Source organism: Larus michahellis, chromosome 3 (genome assembly GCF_964199755.1).
Source record: "Larus michahellis chromosome 3, bLarMic1.1, whole genome shotgun sequence".
In the NCBI taxonomy this organism is placed as follows: domain Eukaryota; kingdom Metazoa; phylum Chordata; class Aves; order Charadriiformes; family Laridae; genus Larus; species Larus michahellis.
In genome coordinates, this window is record NC_133898.1 from 76404595 (window position 1) to 76420108 (window position 15514).

The window sequence follows — 15514 nt, forward strand, 5'->3', positions numbered from 1 at the left end:
CTCTTCATCATTAGGAACTTCTTTTTTTAACAGGATCCTTAATGTTATGTTGAAATACAGATGTTCTCAGTAACTGTGGACTTTATTCAGTTATAACCTTATCTCCTTCTATGACAAGGTGACCCACTTAGTGGACAAGGGAAAGGCTGTGGACGTTGTCTACCTAGACTTTAGTAAAGCCTTTGACACTGTTTCCCACAGCATTCTCCTGGAGAAGCTGTCTGCTCATGGCTTGGATGGGTGTACTCTTTGCTAGGTAAAAAACTGTCTGGAAGGCTGGCCCCAAAGGGTTGTGGTGAATGGAATTAAATCCAGTTGGTGGCTGGTCACAAGTGGTGTTCCCGAGGGCTCGGTATTGGGGCCGATTCTCTTTAATATCTTTATCAATGATCTGGACAAGGGGGTTGAGTGCACCTTCAGTAAGTTTGCAGATGACACCAAGTTAGGTGGGAGTGTCGACCCGCTTGAGGGTTGGAAGGCTCTGCAGAGGGATCTGGACAGGCTGGATTGATGGTCTGAGAGCAATGGTATGAGGTTCAACAAGGCAAAGTGCCAGGTACTGCACTTGGGTCACAACAACCCCGTACAATGGGGCCTGGGGAAGAGTGGCTGGAAAGCTGCCTGGTGGAAAAGGACCTGGGGGTGTTGGTCAATAGCTGGCTGGATATGAGCCAGCAGTGTGTCCAGATGGTCAAGAACACAAATAGCATCCCGGCTTGTATTAGAATTAGTGCATCCAGCAGGAGTAGGGAAGTGATAGTACCTCTGTACTTGGCACTGGTGAGGCCCCAACTTGAGTACTGTGTTCAGTTTTGGGCCCCTCACTACAAGGAGGACACTGAGATTCTGGACGGTGTCCAGAGAAGGGCAATGAGCTGGTGAGGGGTCTGGAGCACAAGTCTGATGAGGAGATGCTGAGGGAGCTGTGGTTTAAGCTGAAGAAAAGGTGGCTGAGGGGAGACTTTATCACTCTTACAATTAACCTGAAAGGAAGTTGTGGAGAGGTGGCGATCAGTCTCTTCTTTCAAGTAATAAGCAATAGGACAAGAGGAAATGGCCTCAAGTTGTGCCAGGGGAGGTTTAGATGGGATATTAGGAAAAACGTCTTCACCGAAAGAGTTGTCAAGCATTGGAACAGGCTGCCCAGGGAAATGGTTGAGTCACCATCCCTGGAGGATTTAAAAGACATGTAGATGTGGTGCTGAGGGACATGGTTTAGTGGAGGACTTGGCAATGTTAGGTTAACAGTTGCATTTGATGATCTTAAAGGTCCCTTCCAACCTAAACTATTCTATGAATTAAAAAAAATCTGGATACTGATTTGAGCATGTCTCCTGCAAACAGAAAGGTGAAGACTGCAAAGATAGATGGTTTTCTACAAAAGGCTGTTAAAATTCATTCCTGAACTACCAGTGCTAGGAATTTGGCCTAAGTAAAGAATAATTATCAGCGGGATGGGTTTATTTAAATGGCTACTCAATATTTTAGAACTTTTTCTTTCTTCTGTAGAAAACAAAGCTATTAACAAATAGGAAATTCATTTAGTGGGAAACTTAATACAATTTTTTGATTTTCACCGGGGGGAAAAAACATGTAGAGTATTGAATTCTAGAAATTGAGACTTCTTGCTAAGGAAGAAGCCCAAACTCGCATGTCCAGCAGGCAGTGTTGATTAAGATAGTTGTTTTAGGCTACTATATGGGTGGACTATTTGCCCAGTAAGTACAGTAACACTGAGTCCTAGTAACTTTTTGCTAAATAGCCTATCATATTTGTATCTAGTTGGCATAACTCCTGTCCTCTTGAAACACTAGAGGGCTCACTGACTGCTTTTGGAGTTGCATTTTGCTTTCAATGTTATGTCCATAAACCTCCAATTATCTAAAGCAAGGATGTTCTAAAGGCGCATTTTCTTAGTAGGAAACTTACTAAGCTTAGAGGTTTTTATCTAGATTTAGACTTTCTGGAAGAGTTCTAAATTAATACTTTGATTAGATTTTGGTGTTTTTCTCTGTGGAAATACTTCTTTAAGTTTGGGGTCTTTTCCAAGTTACTGGTTTTGTCTGTCTGCTTGGCTTTTCGGATTCATGCATTATAATTTCATAGAATCATAGAATTGCTGAGGTTGGAAGGGACCTTTAAGATCATCGAGTCCAACCTTTAACCTAACCTGACAAAAGCCACTTCTAAACCATGTCCCTAAGTGCCCCATCTACCCTTTTTTTAAACACCTCCAGGGATGGTGAATCCACCACCTCCCTGGGCAGCCTATTCCAATGTTTAATAACCCTTTCAGTGAAAAAATGTTTCCTAATATCCAATCTAAACCTTCCCTGACGTAACTTGAACCCGTTTCCCCTCGTCCTATCACTTGTCAGCAGGGAGAAGAGGTCAGCCCCCATCTCTCTACAACCTCCTTTCAGGTAGTTGTAGAGGGTGATAAGGTCTCCCCTCAGCCTCCTCTTCTCCAAGCTAAACAACCCCAGCTCCCTCAGTCGTTCTTCATAAGGTTTGTCCTCCAGACCCCTCACCAGCTTTGTAGCCCTTCTCTGGACACGCTCCAACACCTCAATGTCCCTCTTGTAGCGAGGGGCCCAAAACTGAACGCAGTACTCGAGGTGGGGCCTCACCAGTGCCGAGTACAGGGGGATGATCACTTCCCTAGTCCGGCTCACCACACTATTCCTGATACAGGCTAGGATGCTGTTGGCCTTCTTGGCCACCTGGGCACACTGCTGGCTCATATTCAGCCGGCTGTCAACCAACACCCCCAGGTCCTTTTCTGTCGAGCTGCTTTCGAGCCACTCTGCCCCAATCCTGTAGCGCTGCATGGGGTTGTTGTGACCCAAGTGCAGGACCCGGCACTTGGCCTTGTTGAACCTCATACCATTGGTCTCAGCCCATCGGTCCAGCCTGTCCAGATCCCTCTGCAGAGCCAACCTACCCTCAAGCAGATCAACACGCCCGCCCAGTTTAGTGTCATCCGTGAACTTACTGAGGGTGCATTCAATCCCTTCATCCAGATCATTGATAAAGATATTAAAGAGAACCGGCCCCAGCACCGAGCCCTGGGGGACACCACTTGTGACTGGACACCAACTGGATTTAACTCCTTTTACCACCACTCTCTGGGCACGGCCATCCAGCCAGTTTTTTACCCAGCGAAGAGTACACCTGTCCAGGCCATGAGCAGCCAGTTTCTCCAGAAGCAATTTTTTCGTAAGAAGCAATTAGACAAATGTACCTGAGTGGTTAGACTCAGCAAAATGGGAGGACATTTTGGAAAAAAGAAAAAAAAAGTTGTTCTTTGTTAACATGCAATAATAAATATTATTAGAAGGTAGTGTCTACTGCGTGAGTCAGCTTTCTGTCTTACTATCGAGGGGTTGACTAATAATAGGGTAATCAGAGTGGTTAAGAACTCACACGTGCATTTACAGTGCAATATGATCAAAACATCAATCAGTTGGAAAAACTAAAGGCAACTGAGTATATATGGGACATCTTGTAGTGTCACTTTGTGACTGTCTTGGTTGAACTGAACTGGGTCTGGAGGTGTTCCTGCCTTTCCCGCTTGGTAACTCTGATACTCATGGGAGTTGGACTTGGGGAATGAGACAGGACAAAAATGATTGTTTTCTCAAAACAAAAATTTCACTTGCAAAAGTTTGTTTCCTCAACTGACTTGGTGTGAGGATAGATGAACACTGCACCACTTATGCAGGAGAAGGAGCAGAGATGTGCTAGGAGAAAAAGGAGGGGGAAAGGGAAAGACTAAGGCAGTACTGGCTAGAGCAATTTTAATTTTGTTATAATACTGCATCTTCAGGCACTTTGATTCAGATGGCTTAATTACAAGTTTAGTTTTTAAAAAAAATAATAAAAATAGCCCTACTGTGTGGTGTTCCCAGATTAAGATTAAACAAATTAAAAGATTCTGATGTGATTTTATGAGAAAATAAGCTTTGACAATGTCAGGCTCAGTGCAAGGCAGGATTTAGCCTGCTGAAATCTTTGAGAGTTTGTAGGTTAATATCTAAAGCTGAACTTGCAGCTCTGGCGCATGACGGCAGGGCAGAATAAATCTTTTTTTATATAATATGCAAAATTACTGGAAAACTTCAATTGGTGAATTATAAAATATGCTGTGGCCAAACGACTGATTTCATATTATCTTGATCACTGTAGCCAGGGATTGGGAATGCCCCATAGACATAAAATCTACCACTTGTCTGCCTATTACACTTCTGTGTTGGGACAAAACGCCCCGTCCTTGGAGAGCTCCAAAGCCATTTTGCAGTGAAGTCAAGCAAGGGACACCACTCCTGTCATCTGGCGTATTGGTGCCATCCATGGCCTGAGACCATTTCCACAGAGCCTCTTACTCCCTGCCTTTCAGCTGAGATTTGACACCAGGCTAACCTTCTGGCTGAAATAGCTCACGTATTAAATGCAGATGCCAATTTTTGCATTTGTAAAGCTGGGCCTGTAAGGGCTCTAGAGGAAATTAACATCCCTGAATTTTACTGCAGGATAGATGTGCATTTGTGCTTCCATAAATAGCAAAGAAACGTTTATTCTCACAAGTGTAGCAGTACTCTTGAAAATCTGTTGTCATTTATTATTGTCTGGCCTAATGTAAATTTTTAATTGACATAACTTTCCTATGTGATTTGAGAAAAGGAAAGAAAGTGCAGGATTACTATTATCAGCGTGTCCCAAGGCTGTTGCTTTTAAATTTGGGATTATAACTGTTATTTAACAGAATTACCCTTGACACGCATGGCCTCAAGAAGAGGTCTGAAAGCAAGGGCAGAGCAGTGTTGTCAGCTGACAACCTGAAGCAGTATCTTTGAAAAGGTCTGTAATTGTCACTTCTTGTCTAGAAGATGACCTCTGGCATTCCCAGCGCTGCTCTGCCTTGTGGAAGAGGGGAGGAGGGACAACAAGGAGGCAAAAATCTTTCCTTCTGTTACGTGAAGCCAGGCTGCTTGTGGTGGACCTTAAAGAAGTGCTCTTCCTGAGCAGGCACTAAAGGTGGTGGTTGGTAAAGGGAGGTGTTGGACCCGCTGGAGTGGCCGTGGTTCTTCACCAGGCCTGCAGAGCTCTGTGCATTGTCCTCGCTGCGTGTTTGAGGAGGTACAGGCAGGCTTCTGGCTGTGCACCTGGACCACCCCCAGAAAGGACCGTTTTGGCTAGGTCTGGCTGATCGTGGTGGTAGAGCGTGTGAAGTGTCCTTGAGTTAACCCGCTGCCCCGGCTTCTGACGTGGATGTCCTCTGCTCTTAACGCAAAACTGCTGTGCTGGGTTCCCTGAGGCAGTTTCCCAAAGCGGTATTTACTTGTGGTGCACCTCATTATGCAAAACACGTTTTTTAGTGATACGTTTAGTTATAAAAGTTCTCAGCTATTTGTGCATAATGACATGTGAAAGTAGCTGCAGATACATACAGTAGTATTTATAGTCATAGAAGATCATATCATAATAACCTCAAAATCTTCCCTAGGTGTTCTGCCTGCCCACTTTACCTTCCTTCTTCTGTTATTAGCCATACTGATTTTGAAGAAATTTTATGCAAGAACGTCTCTGCCAGAATCTGAAAACTACTGTGAGCATAATTTTGACCTTGAAAATTCCTGCTCTAGGAGAAAAAACTTCTTTAAAAATATTTACTTCCCTCAGTTTGAGGTGTATGCTTAAGGGAAATAAAATCTTATTTGAATTGGTATATAACACAATAAATTTGAGTGTGTCTTCCCCGTAAACATGCAGATAACGGTAGAGGTAGATGGGACAGACATGGAATTCTTCTGGTAACCATCCAACCCACTGCCCCCCGGAAACACAATGCCACTGTTATTCTGTATTGAGTAATGCATACAACATGAGTTTAATTAAGCATTGAATTAAATGTTTAATATTGAGAATATTCTCAAGTCAGTATTTGCTGTGGCTTCTTGCTAAATCAACATTATAATCCTGCTTTCGTTTCCCTACAGATGATGAAACATGCCTGGGATAATTATAAGCGTTACGCATGGGGATTAAATGAGCTGAAACCCATATCTAAGCAAGGACATTCAAGCAATTTATTTGGTGAGTAGAGTGTATTTTTGTGCTTAGTGACGTTAGTGTAAAACAGTAAATCAGCTGAAAAGCTTATAGGTGATAAACATGTGTTCCTTCTACCCTCTGTCATGCAGCGTGTTTCTTGCTTATGTATAAAAAGTAACAGTAAATGAAGGTTATGCTTTCTATGACTCTTATAGATTACCTTCTGAATGAGAATAAATGGAGCATGTCATTGCTGCGTGATAAAGATGTAGTTTTGTTGCATTAAATACTGCCGTGCCTTAAACTTTTCCTATGAAGTGGAACGCATTGATACCACATTCAATAAGCAGGAAACAAAAACTGTAAGGGGGGGTGGGGGGGAAATCCTGTACAAAGAACAAAAGATACTCTCTATATTCATGAAGGTAGCTGAAGCTGTCTACAGTTTTCAGGAATTTATTTCCATTACTTAAACCAAACTTGTTAATCTGTATCAGTCAGGCTCCCTTTACCAGGACATGGTCCTTTCATGGACATACCCATTATTTGCACCTCTAAATGTTGCCCAGGAGATGCTTAAATAATGCACAAGTTGTTGTTATTGTAGAACAAATACAGAGCCGAAAAGTTCTAGTAGGAGAGGCATGCCGCAGAAATGCGGTGTAATGAGGCAAGACTTTTTCAATGTGCAAGTGGGACGTAGGGTTGGATGAACAGCAGCTGAAGAGCAACAGCATTCTGAAGAAGCATTAGAAAGCAGTCCTATGAACTGTCATCATCTTCATTTTTGCAGAAAAATGAAGAATTAAACTGTTTGATGGCAAACTTTGTATTCAAATAGCTTCTGTTTTCCAAACAGAAAGCTGAAAAATGAACTAATTTCTACAGCTGAGACAAAATCAATATATTATTTTGATTTTAACAAGAACTTACTTTAAATGTTTGGAAAAGATAGTTTGAAGTGGAAACATTTCCTAAAACAGCCTAAATAGAGCACTTATCAAATCCTCAACTATATTTGGAAGTTGCTAAGAGACAGCAGTTGTGATTACAAAAATAATTTTGAAAATACAACATCTACATTGATCTTGCTGCACTGCTTGTCTACCCAAGGTAACATCAAAAATGTAACTAGGTGATTATCATATAGTTAGTTATTGGACTTTAAACATGAGTTGGGTGCTTGAAACCAAAGTAGTTTGGGTGAACTTCAGAGTTAGGTCGGGCTTCTGTTCTCTTCTGTTTTCTTGAAAACTAAAGTTTATTATCTTCATTCAGGTGACTGATAGTTGTGCAATTTAATATCATATTTGAAGAACTACTTAATGCAATCCTATTTTCTTTCTTTTCTTGGAGGACAACAAAATGTCGTGTGATGTCTTGAAAATTAAAATGCTTAAGGTAGTTTCATTTGGAATCAGAAGTGGTGTAAAAATTGACAAAGTTTGAGTTCTTAATGATGTTGCATGGATTAGCAGAAAAAGCTGTAGACGTATTTCCTTGTGAAATTTTGAAGCAGGAGTTCTGTGGATGTTGCATAAGAATAAGTCACTGCAGGCACTATTCAGTGTGAAAAAGGACAAGTGTGGAATTTGAAAATAAGACTGCATTTAAAGGAGTAAGAGCCAGTCTAAATGCAGATCGCTTTCTCATCGTGGTCATCTAGTATAAGATCTTATTGCTGAGGAGATTTCCTTAGAAACATCTTCACTGTTATTGATCTTGGTGGCAAATCAAAATAAGCATTAGGTCTCTTTCTGCTGAATTGCTTTACAAAATACTAAAGAGCAGCATATCTGCAAGCAGTTCTGTCTCATAAGCTACCCTTTCCTGAATCCATAATGTCCTTTTGTTTTTTAGAAGCAAATCCTTGCTTCTGTAATAGTGTCCTCAGGTCATTAGATCTGATCTCTACCTTCATGTTTGAATTCAACAAATGCTGCCTTTTTTGTAAAGCAATAAAAGGATGATCTAATTTTTCTGTTTTTCCCTTTTTTGTCAAATAATTGAACCTCTTTTTCCTTGTGAAAGGACACAAAAGTTTCCTTATCTTCTCTTTTTCTGGCTCCTTTTTAAAAAAAAAAAAGTGAATTGCAAATGGTTGGCTACTTTTAAGGTAATTCTGAATTGAATTAGTTGAGAAGAGGTTATCTCTAGCTCTGTGTCCCATGAATCTCCTCACAGCCTTCAGAAATCAAGTGAGACCTTCAGTTCTCTGTCATCCCTCATAATTATCTCCAATTTGCCATGATTGTCTTTTCTTCTTGCTTCAATTTTTCAAAATTACAAGTTTCTGATTGTCTTAATAGCAGTAAGATATAGCACATTTCATTAGCCAGCTGTTTAATTTTGAACACTTCCCCTCCTATGAATTAATTGGTGCGGTTATGAATTAATTGGTGCATATATTGGGAGTGGCTGTTATGGGATAGAGACTTTAAGTACCTGACTGTGGGGAACAACAGGTTCCAATGCTGGAGCTCACTGGTGCTCGATGCTGTACAGGTAACAGACAGTATAACTTTCCTGAGACAGAAACAGAGAATTGTTTTCAAATGGTATTGCAAGTATAAATGCTTCAGTCCTTGCTAGCATGATACAGCATTTTGTAGCTAGATTATAATGACAGTTGCGTCTTGGAAAGCAAAACACAACCATCATGATGTGTTTCTCTGAAACGTAAAAATCAGATGGGCTTTTAAGAAGTGTAATTACACATAGATGTGACTGTTAGGCAATACCAGCATGAATTTGGCAACTATACTGGCACTGTTGTTAGGCACGGGGAAGAGGAATACGGCCAGTGGGATGACCATGACAGAAAGGATAGGGATGACTGGTGGTTCTAACCTTAGGGGAAGAAAAAGCGTCCTGCTTTAACACCTCATACAAATTAGGAGTTAGCAGAGCGGTAGCTGAGAACTTCTTGCCAAACTTTGAAATGACATTTTATTTGTCCTAAACCCAGGCCATGAAACCAACTTTTAAAGACAAGGACCTGCCTTTATCTTGCTGGTATTCTGTGAGCAGCGTGTGTGGAGGGTGTATTTGGTAAGCTGAGGGAGTCTTTAGCCTGGTAGACTGTAGACATATTCACATTATGATAAGTTGCTTCCTCTCATGTGTGCACACTAAAAATAACTAAATTTTAGACAATGTCTGAAACATATGTAAACTGAAATATTTCTGTTTCAAGCCAAAGCCACATACTTGCCTCTGACCATTGCAAAGTCTTTCAAGCACATCCACGTAATGTTTTGATTTCCTTTTTATTCGTCACTTTAGCTTTCACCATGATGTCTTGGCAAGTAGCTAACATTATTGTGGTTTTTTTTAATAGTTTACTCCAACTACAAAGTATTCAGTTACAATAACAACTATTTGAAAAGGCAGAAGTGAAAAGTTGTCAGTTGCCATCTTTGTAGCATTCTTATTAGTATAATTCCATGAAGTGTGCGACTATTTCTAGACTAATCAAGTAAATTGGAATAGCTAAACATCTGTTTGCATCATACCAGTGCATCAGTGAAACAAGGCACGTCTCCTACTCTGGTGTGACTTCTGCTGGGAGCACTAATCATTCTCTGCCTGTACCTGGTAGAAAGTAGGCCCTGAGATTTTGTCAATTATTTTCACAGTACCCCCCCACCTGTACCAACCCACCCCTCCCCACCCCCCTCCCCAACCCAGGAGCTGTTTCTCTCCAAGCCTTCTGTGCTAATTTTAAAACTAATGATCATTGCTACACCGGCAGAGAGCTCTTTCTAGAAGCATTTTCTGCACTTAAGTGAGTGTTACTAAAGGGCTTTTTTAATTATCTGTATTTCAAGTGCAGTATTGCAAGTTTAATAATATTATAACTTGTGGGCATAGTATAATTAGTCTCTGCAAGTGAAAAAGGACTTTTTCTGCAGGGGAAAAGGGAGGCATTTAATAAATACTCACAATCTGCAAAGCCAAAGTACTATAATTTAGCAAGATCCTGTTCCTCCCGCTTTGAACTAACTTTTGTAGTTTCTTGTACAGATTGCTGAGGTGTATGAAGATTTTTAAAGCCTGCCAAAAATAATTTTCAAAACTGTCTTGCAGTGTACCCACGTGTGTGTTTTTAAACTGTAAGTTTATTAATGTATGTCTAGAAAATTAACTGTACATGCACTTAAACATGTTTAAATATGTTAATTTAAATGGGAAATCTTCAACGTGTCCCCCCCTGCCCCCCTTCTTGTTTCTCTTCGCTGTTGCTCCTGGCTTCCTTGGAATTTTGCATTTCAGTATGTAGTCTTAATTTTGGAAGTAAGCCTGATGTCTTTCCAACTAAACTAATAGAAACTTGTCTAAAGAATAACATTAGCAGATATGTGGACGAATGACTCAACACAGCATTTGTGAGAGGAGGTCACGCTGCTCCACTGCTGTTTTTTCAAAGAAGTTGGTTGGTATGAAAACGAGGAAGTTTATTGTCTTTTTAGATTTCCAAAGGAGCATTTTTGAGGGTTATTACTGACCTCTTGCAGGGATGCATTACTGCTGACGCCATGCTCTCAAATTACTTATCACAGCACTGAAAAATCAAGTGACCAGCGTGACAGTTTGGCAGTGCTAACAAGTTACTCGAGATACCTGCAGCAATGGCAAACTGCAAGCAGTTCCACGAAACCAGGATTCCCTGAGAGACGATAATTGCACTTCAAAATAGCAAATGGGGTCTAACGTACCTAAATTTAAAGTGGCCCATAGCGGCATGGGAGACGCTATTCTAAGTTAATACACAGAACTGGTGGCCTTGAACTCAAAACAAGTACTTAAGATTGAAAACTTTTCAGTATAATATATGGAGGCCAATAAAATGTGGCATAGATGGGGTGAACAAGGATTTATTGTTCCTTGTGGGGAACATTACCCTTTGTAAGGGGTGGAAATATCAAATCAGTAGGTGGCATGTTCAAACAAACGAAAGAAGGTGGTTCATAAGGAAATATGTAGCCGAGCTGCACGGGTGCCAGAAGTGTGGTGGATGCCAAAGGCTTCCACAAAAAGCAAAGAGACGAGCAATGGAGGAAAAATTCATTGAGCTCTATTAAATACAAAGACACCCGAGCTGGCTCTAAAATGCACAAATGTACAAAAGGCTAGAGATCATAAGAGTATTGTAAGAAATATCACAGCATTGTTTCATGTTACACATATGAAAAGCTAGATCTGTACAAAAATTGAAAGCATTGTTTCTTTTTCCCACCCTTACCAGCTGGTAATAGTGACTGAAGTTAAAAATGTTAGTGTTGCTGGGGGTTTGCCAGTACTTCAGTAAGAGTTTCATGTTTTGGCATAGCGCACTTTAATAATTAATCACTCTTGACACTTTAAATTGCTAATGATATTGGATAGGAACCTTTTCAGTGAACTTTAAATAAAGGAAAACGATGTTTTAAAATCTGAGTCAGCTTTTGAAACAGTGCTCTAAGAAACCTACAGCTCTTATCAAAACGTTAATTTTGTCAAACCTATATGTATTCTTGAATATTCTGAGAATAATATAGTTCAGGGTTGTTTCTGTACAATATATATGCGTATAGAGCTGAAAAACAGGGATGCTTGATTTTTTTTTTTTCAGTTTGTACATTTAATGTTACAAAGAGTCTGGTCTTACTCCCCACGTTAGGAAAAGCTGAACTGTTCTTAATGGCCAGATTAAGAAAAAAATGTGACAGCTTATATTTCTGTATTTTTGGCTGGAATTTTGAGTCTGAAATGACAAACTGAAGGAAGATTTCATAGAATACAACTGCTTTGACTGAGCTACTTCAACTTACAATAACTGGCAGGTAACAAAACAAGCTTGCCTCGCTGGCTGAAAACAATGAAGAGTCTAAGAAGATGAGGGTGGGTCTGAGTGCAATTCAAATACAGATATGTATAACTTTTTTTTTCCACAGTAGTACAAAGTAGTCCTAAAGAGCAGTTCTTCTGACAATAATAGAGGAAACTTTTTTGAACACTTTCACTTTAGTTGCAGGGATATCCATTATTATTTGTATGTGCTGAATTTGTATCACATTAAAAAAAATAAAAATATAGATTTCCTGTATGAATTTGGATACTTCATATCAGAAACACAAAAATGCACTTTTTCTGCAAGAAAAAACAACATTCTACTCATCTTCTACAGTCATGCAAGAAAAAAGAATCCTAGTTTATGACTCTTGTTGGATGATAAGCTATAATAGGTGAGGGAGCTGATGTATAGCAGGACCTTAGGCCACTTCATCTTTCCCTATCTTCCGTTTTTGTGCTGTGCTTTGCCACAGTTTCCTTCCATTCAGAACATGACACAGAGTCAGAAAAAGAAAAGCAGATGAATTTGAGAAGAGTAAGGGGCCTGGCTTCCATCCTGTTATAGACAGTACATTAGGACACGTCTGAAACTTTCTTCCATGTAAAGTTTTGTATGATATTCTTGCAGATCACAAATCTTCATCTGCTTCACATATATGTAAGTGTATGTGTGTATATATATCTCTCTCCAAATATATTTGATGGTGACGAATATGGATGTTCTGGAGAACTAAACCTCATACTTGGTATACAAGGGATGGGAGGAAAGTTGTAAACAAACTGTTAAGTGCACCCAAGATGCATTGACTCTGGCATCCTGGCAGTGTTCTATTTCAGACTCTTTCGGCCAAAATATAAGCTGCGTCTAAAAGCCTGGGCTAGACAAATAAAAGCTGCTTTTGGCCCACCCTCCAACCAGTTTGGCCATAAGCCAGCTGTGGTTCTTAAACCATATGGCCACATAAGCTCAGTCACAGAGCTGTGCTAACAAGCTTGTCATCCATAGCAGTTCTCCCTGCAGTGACACCCTGGAAACTCATACGAAGTTATTCATCCTCCCATCACTCTTTTTATTCTGCTCTTCCCACCCGCCCCTGAGGCACTACTCCTTTCTCGAATGTAATCTCTTTTTCTTGTTTGTGTGCACGTACCTTTGCATTGTTAGGTATTAAAAAGCATGCCGTTTAAATGGACCCATTGTGCATCATCCAGAGGTGATCTAGACTGCTCTGTGCTTTATATCATGCTATTCTGAAATGCTGGATGATCAGTCATCTTAGTTAACCATCCACAACTCTTGTTAGGAGTAGGTTCTTTTTATTTTCATCCAGATCATTGCTAAAGATTTCAGGTGTTAAACTGGAAAGGATGCTCTATAGATGCTGCTAGATAGTCCACTTGAAGTTTCATGTTGACTGATTTCTTTTGTTTTCTCTTCAGTTAACTAGCTTGTAAGCTATTTTACGTGTTCTCTATGTATCTCTTATATGGAACAAATGCTCCTGTTAGTAAAGAGGAGAGAGAAAAAGAGAAGCAGGTTTAACAAAGAAAGTGACATGGAACGTATAGGGGTACTTGGTCTGGAGGTTTTGGTAGAGACTAATAATATCACTTTGGTAGCTGTGTGCATCTGATTATCCCTTTTATCATCAAAAGCATCCACTTCAAACTTATGTTTTATGCATTTCAGCCCATTTTCTCTACCTTGAGTATACTACTTTTTTGTGTTATCTGCAAAATAATTCTGTAATTACTGTAGGTGTATGAATTTGCTCCCAGTGTTACTTATGATATTTTCCTTCTGCCTAGGGCAACTGTGAAATTCTGCCATGGTGACTGCAACTTTGCTGGCACTTTTTGTAACCCAGTGCTCATTGTTAATCAAATAGCAGTTCCTCAGGTGTATAACAAAACAGTCCTCCTGTCCAAATACTCTGTCATATGAGTGTGCATTGTAACTGCCTAGCAACAATCTTTGCCTGTTGTAGACCAAGCCTGCTGTGTCGTTCCTTGGGAATGTTGTGTAGGAACCAAGATGAACGATAACTGTATTTAATAGTTTATGTGGTGTGCTTTGTGAAGCATAGCATATATAAGCTTGTGAAATATTTGGTCTTATTCCATAATAAGAAATGTTCATTTAACTTCATTGCATTCCTTTTATTTCCTTCCCCCCTCCCCACCCCCGACCTTGTTTGTCTGACTGGTTATAAATGAGCTGTTTAGCTACGCAATTTCCTTAACACTCTTAAATTTGGATTATCCTGTTGGCTAACTTAGTGTAAACTGTGATTGTTCACAAGTCATAACTCTAGCCTCTAAACTGACACTTTAAGAGGGCACTCTGTGTTCTTTTATCTTTTATTCAAGAATTTTGGAGTATAACTGTTCGGGACAAACTTGACTATTTATTGTTAATTGCTTTATTCTATTTTCTGGAGCCTTCAGAATAATGGCAAAAGTTGTTCTAAATAAAGTAAGATCTACTTGGGATTCTCCGGTTTTTTTCTGTCTGCCTGCAGGGAGCAGCCTGTGCTCTAAGTAGGCCATATTCTGGTTCTGTATAGGCCAGATTCGGGGGGGGGAGAAAAAATATAATAAAAATCATAGGAAGCGGGTGACTCCAAGGGCGATTTCTCAATAAGGTTGAATTCTCCTCTTTTTCTTGTGACTCAGTAGTGAGTTGCAGCTCAAGTACTAATCCTTAAAATTGAAAGCTCAACTGTTTAGAGGTGGTGTTAGCTGTATTACAAGAGGATTATCACAAAGAATGTCACTGCACAGTGAGCCTATCGCAAGCCACTCGAGCAAAGCAGGTTATAGATGATTTTTCTCTAAGTAGAGCTCAGTTGTAAAAGTTCACCAGGAGCTGCTTTTGTTGTACAGAGTTACTAAACATCTCTAGAGCCTTTGCAGTAGTGTTCTTGAGCATGTGTCCTCCAGCAGTTTTCCACAGTCTCTCTCAGTTTCTCATGAGCTTGGGAAAAATAGAAGTTACTTAGCTAAGTTTAAAGGGATGCCCTTCCTTTAATATGAGAGAAGGGGAGCCAAGCTCCAACTAAGCTCTGGGAAGATACGATGTCCTCCTTCCCAAAGTATGCTACAGTTTTATTAGTGGAATATCTAGGGGAAAACTTATAGATTCCTTCCTTCAGAGTAGAAAAGGGACATTCCAAAAAGGGATGGCATAAGCAATTAGCAGTTGCTAAAACAGAGCATCTGGTTCTGTTAAATTTACCAAGTAACTATTATAATGATCTCAAGTATTAATTTGTTTAAGATGATACAAATGGAAAGCTACTTTCTAACAGGATGCTTAAGTTAAGAAAATGATGTCAATCCTGCTATAGGGAGGCCTCCTCCATTTCGTCAGGAAGCAAATTACTACCTTGATGGCAGTAAACACAGAGTTTACTGAAATAGTGGATTTCCTACTTAAATATGAATTATTCAGTTGTGATACTTGATAACTCTACAAACTAAGTTTATTTTTTCATCAGGTATTTCAGAGGCAAGATGCTAATCAAGTTCTGTAAACTTAGTTGCAGCTACCGTCTCGTTAGTCACACAGTGCAATGAATTCCTGAATGAGTAGTCAACCATCCACTCTGGTCATTAGCCCTGC

The 15514-nt window shown here is 40.0% G+C and overlaps 1 protein-coding gene across 1 annotated transcript in view; it reads left to right on the forward strand.

Moving 5' to 3' along the window:
* Positions 1 to 15514, forward strand: part of MAN1A1 (mannosidase alpha class 1A member 1) — a 154545-nt gene that overhangs the window by 35036 nt on the left and 103995 nt on the right. The window contains exon 2 of the mRNA XM_074580858.1: positions 6000 to 6096. Within this exon, the coding sequence (XP_074436959.1) occupies positions 6000 to 6096 (97 nt within the window). The remainder of the gene's footprint in view (positions 1 to 5999; positions 6097 to 15514) is intronic.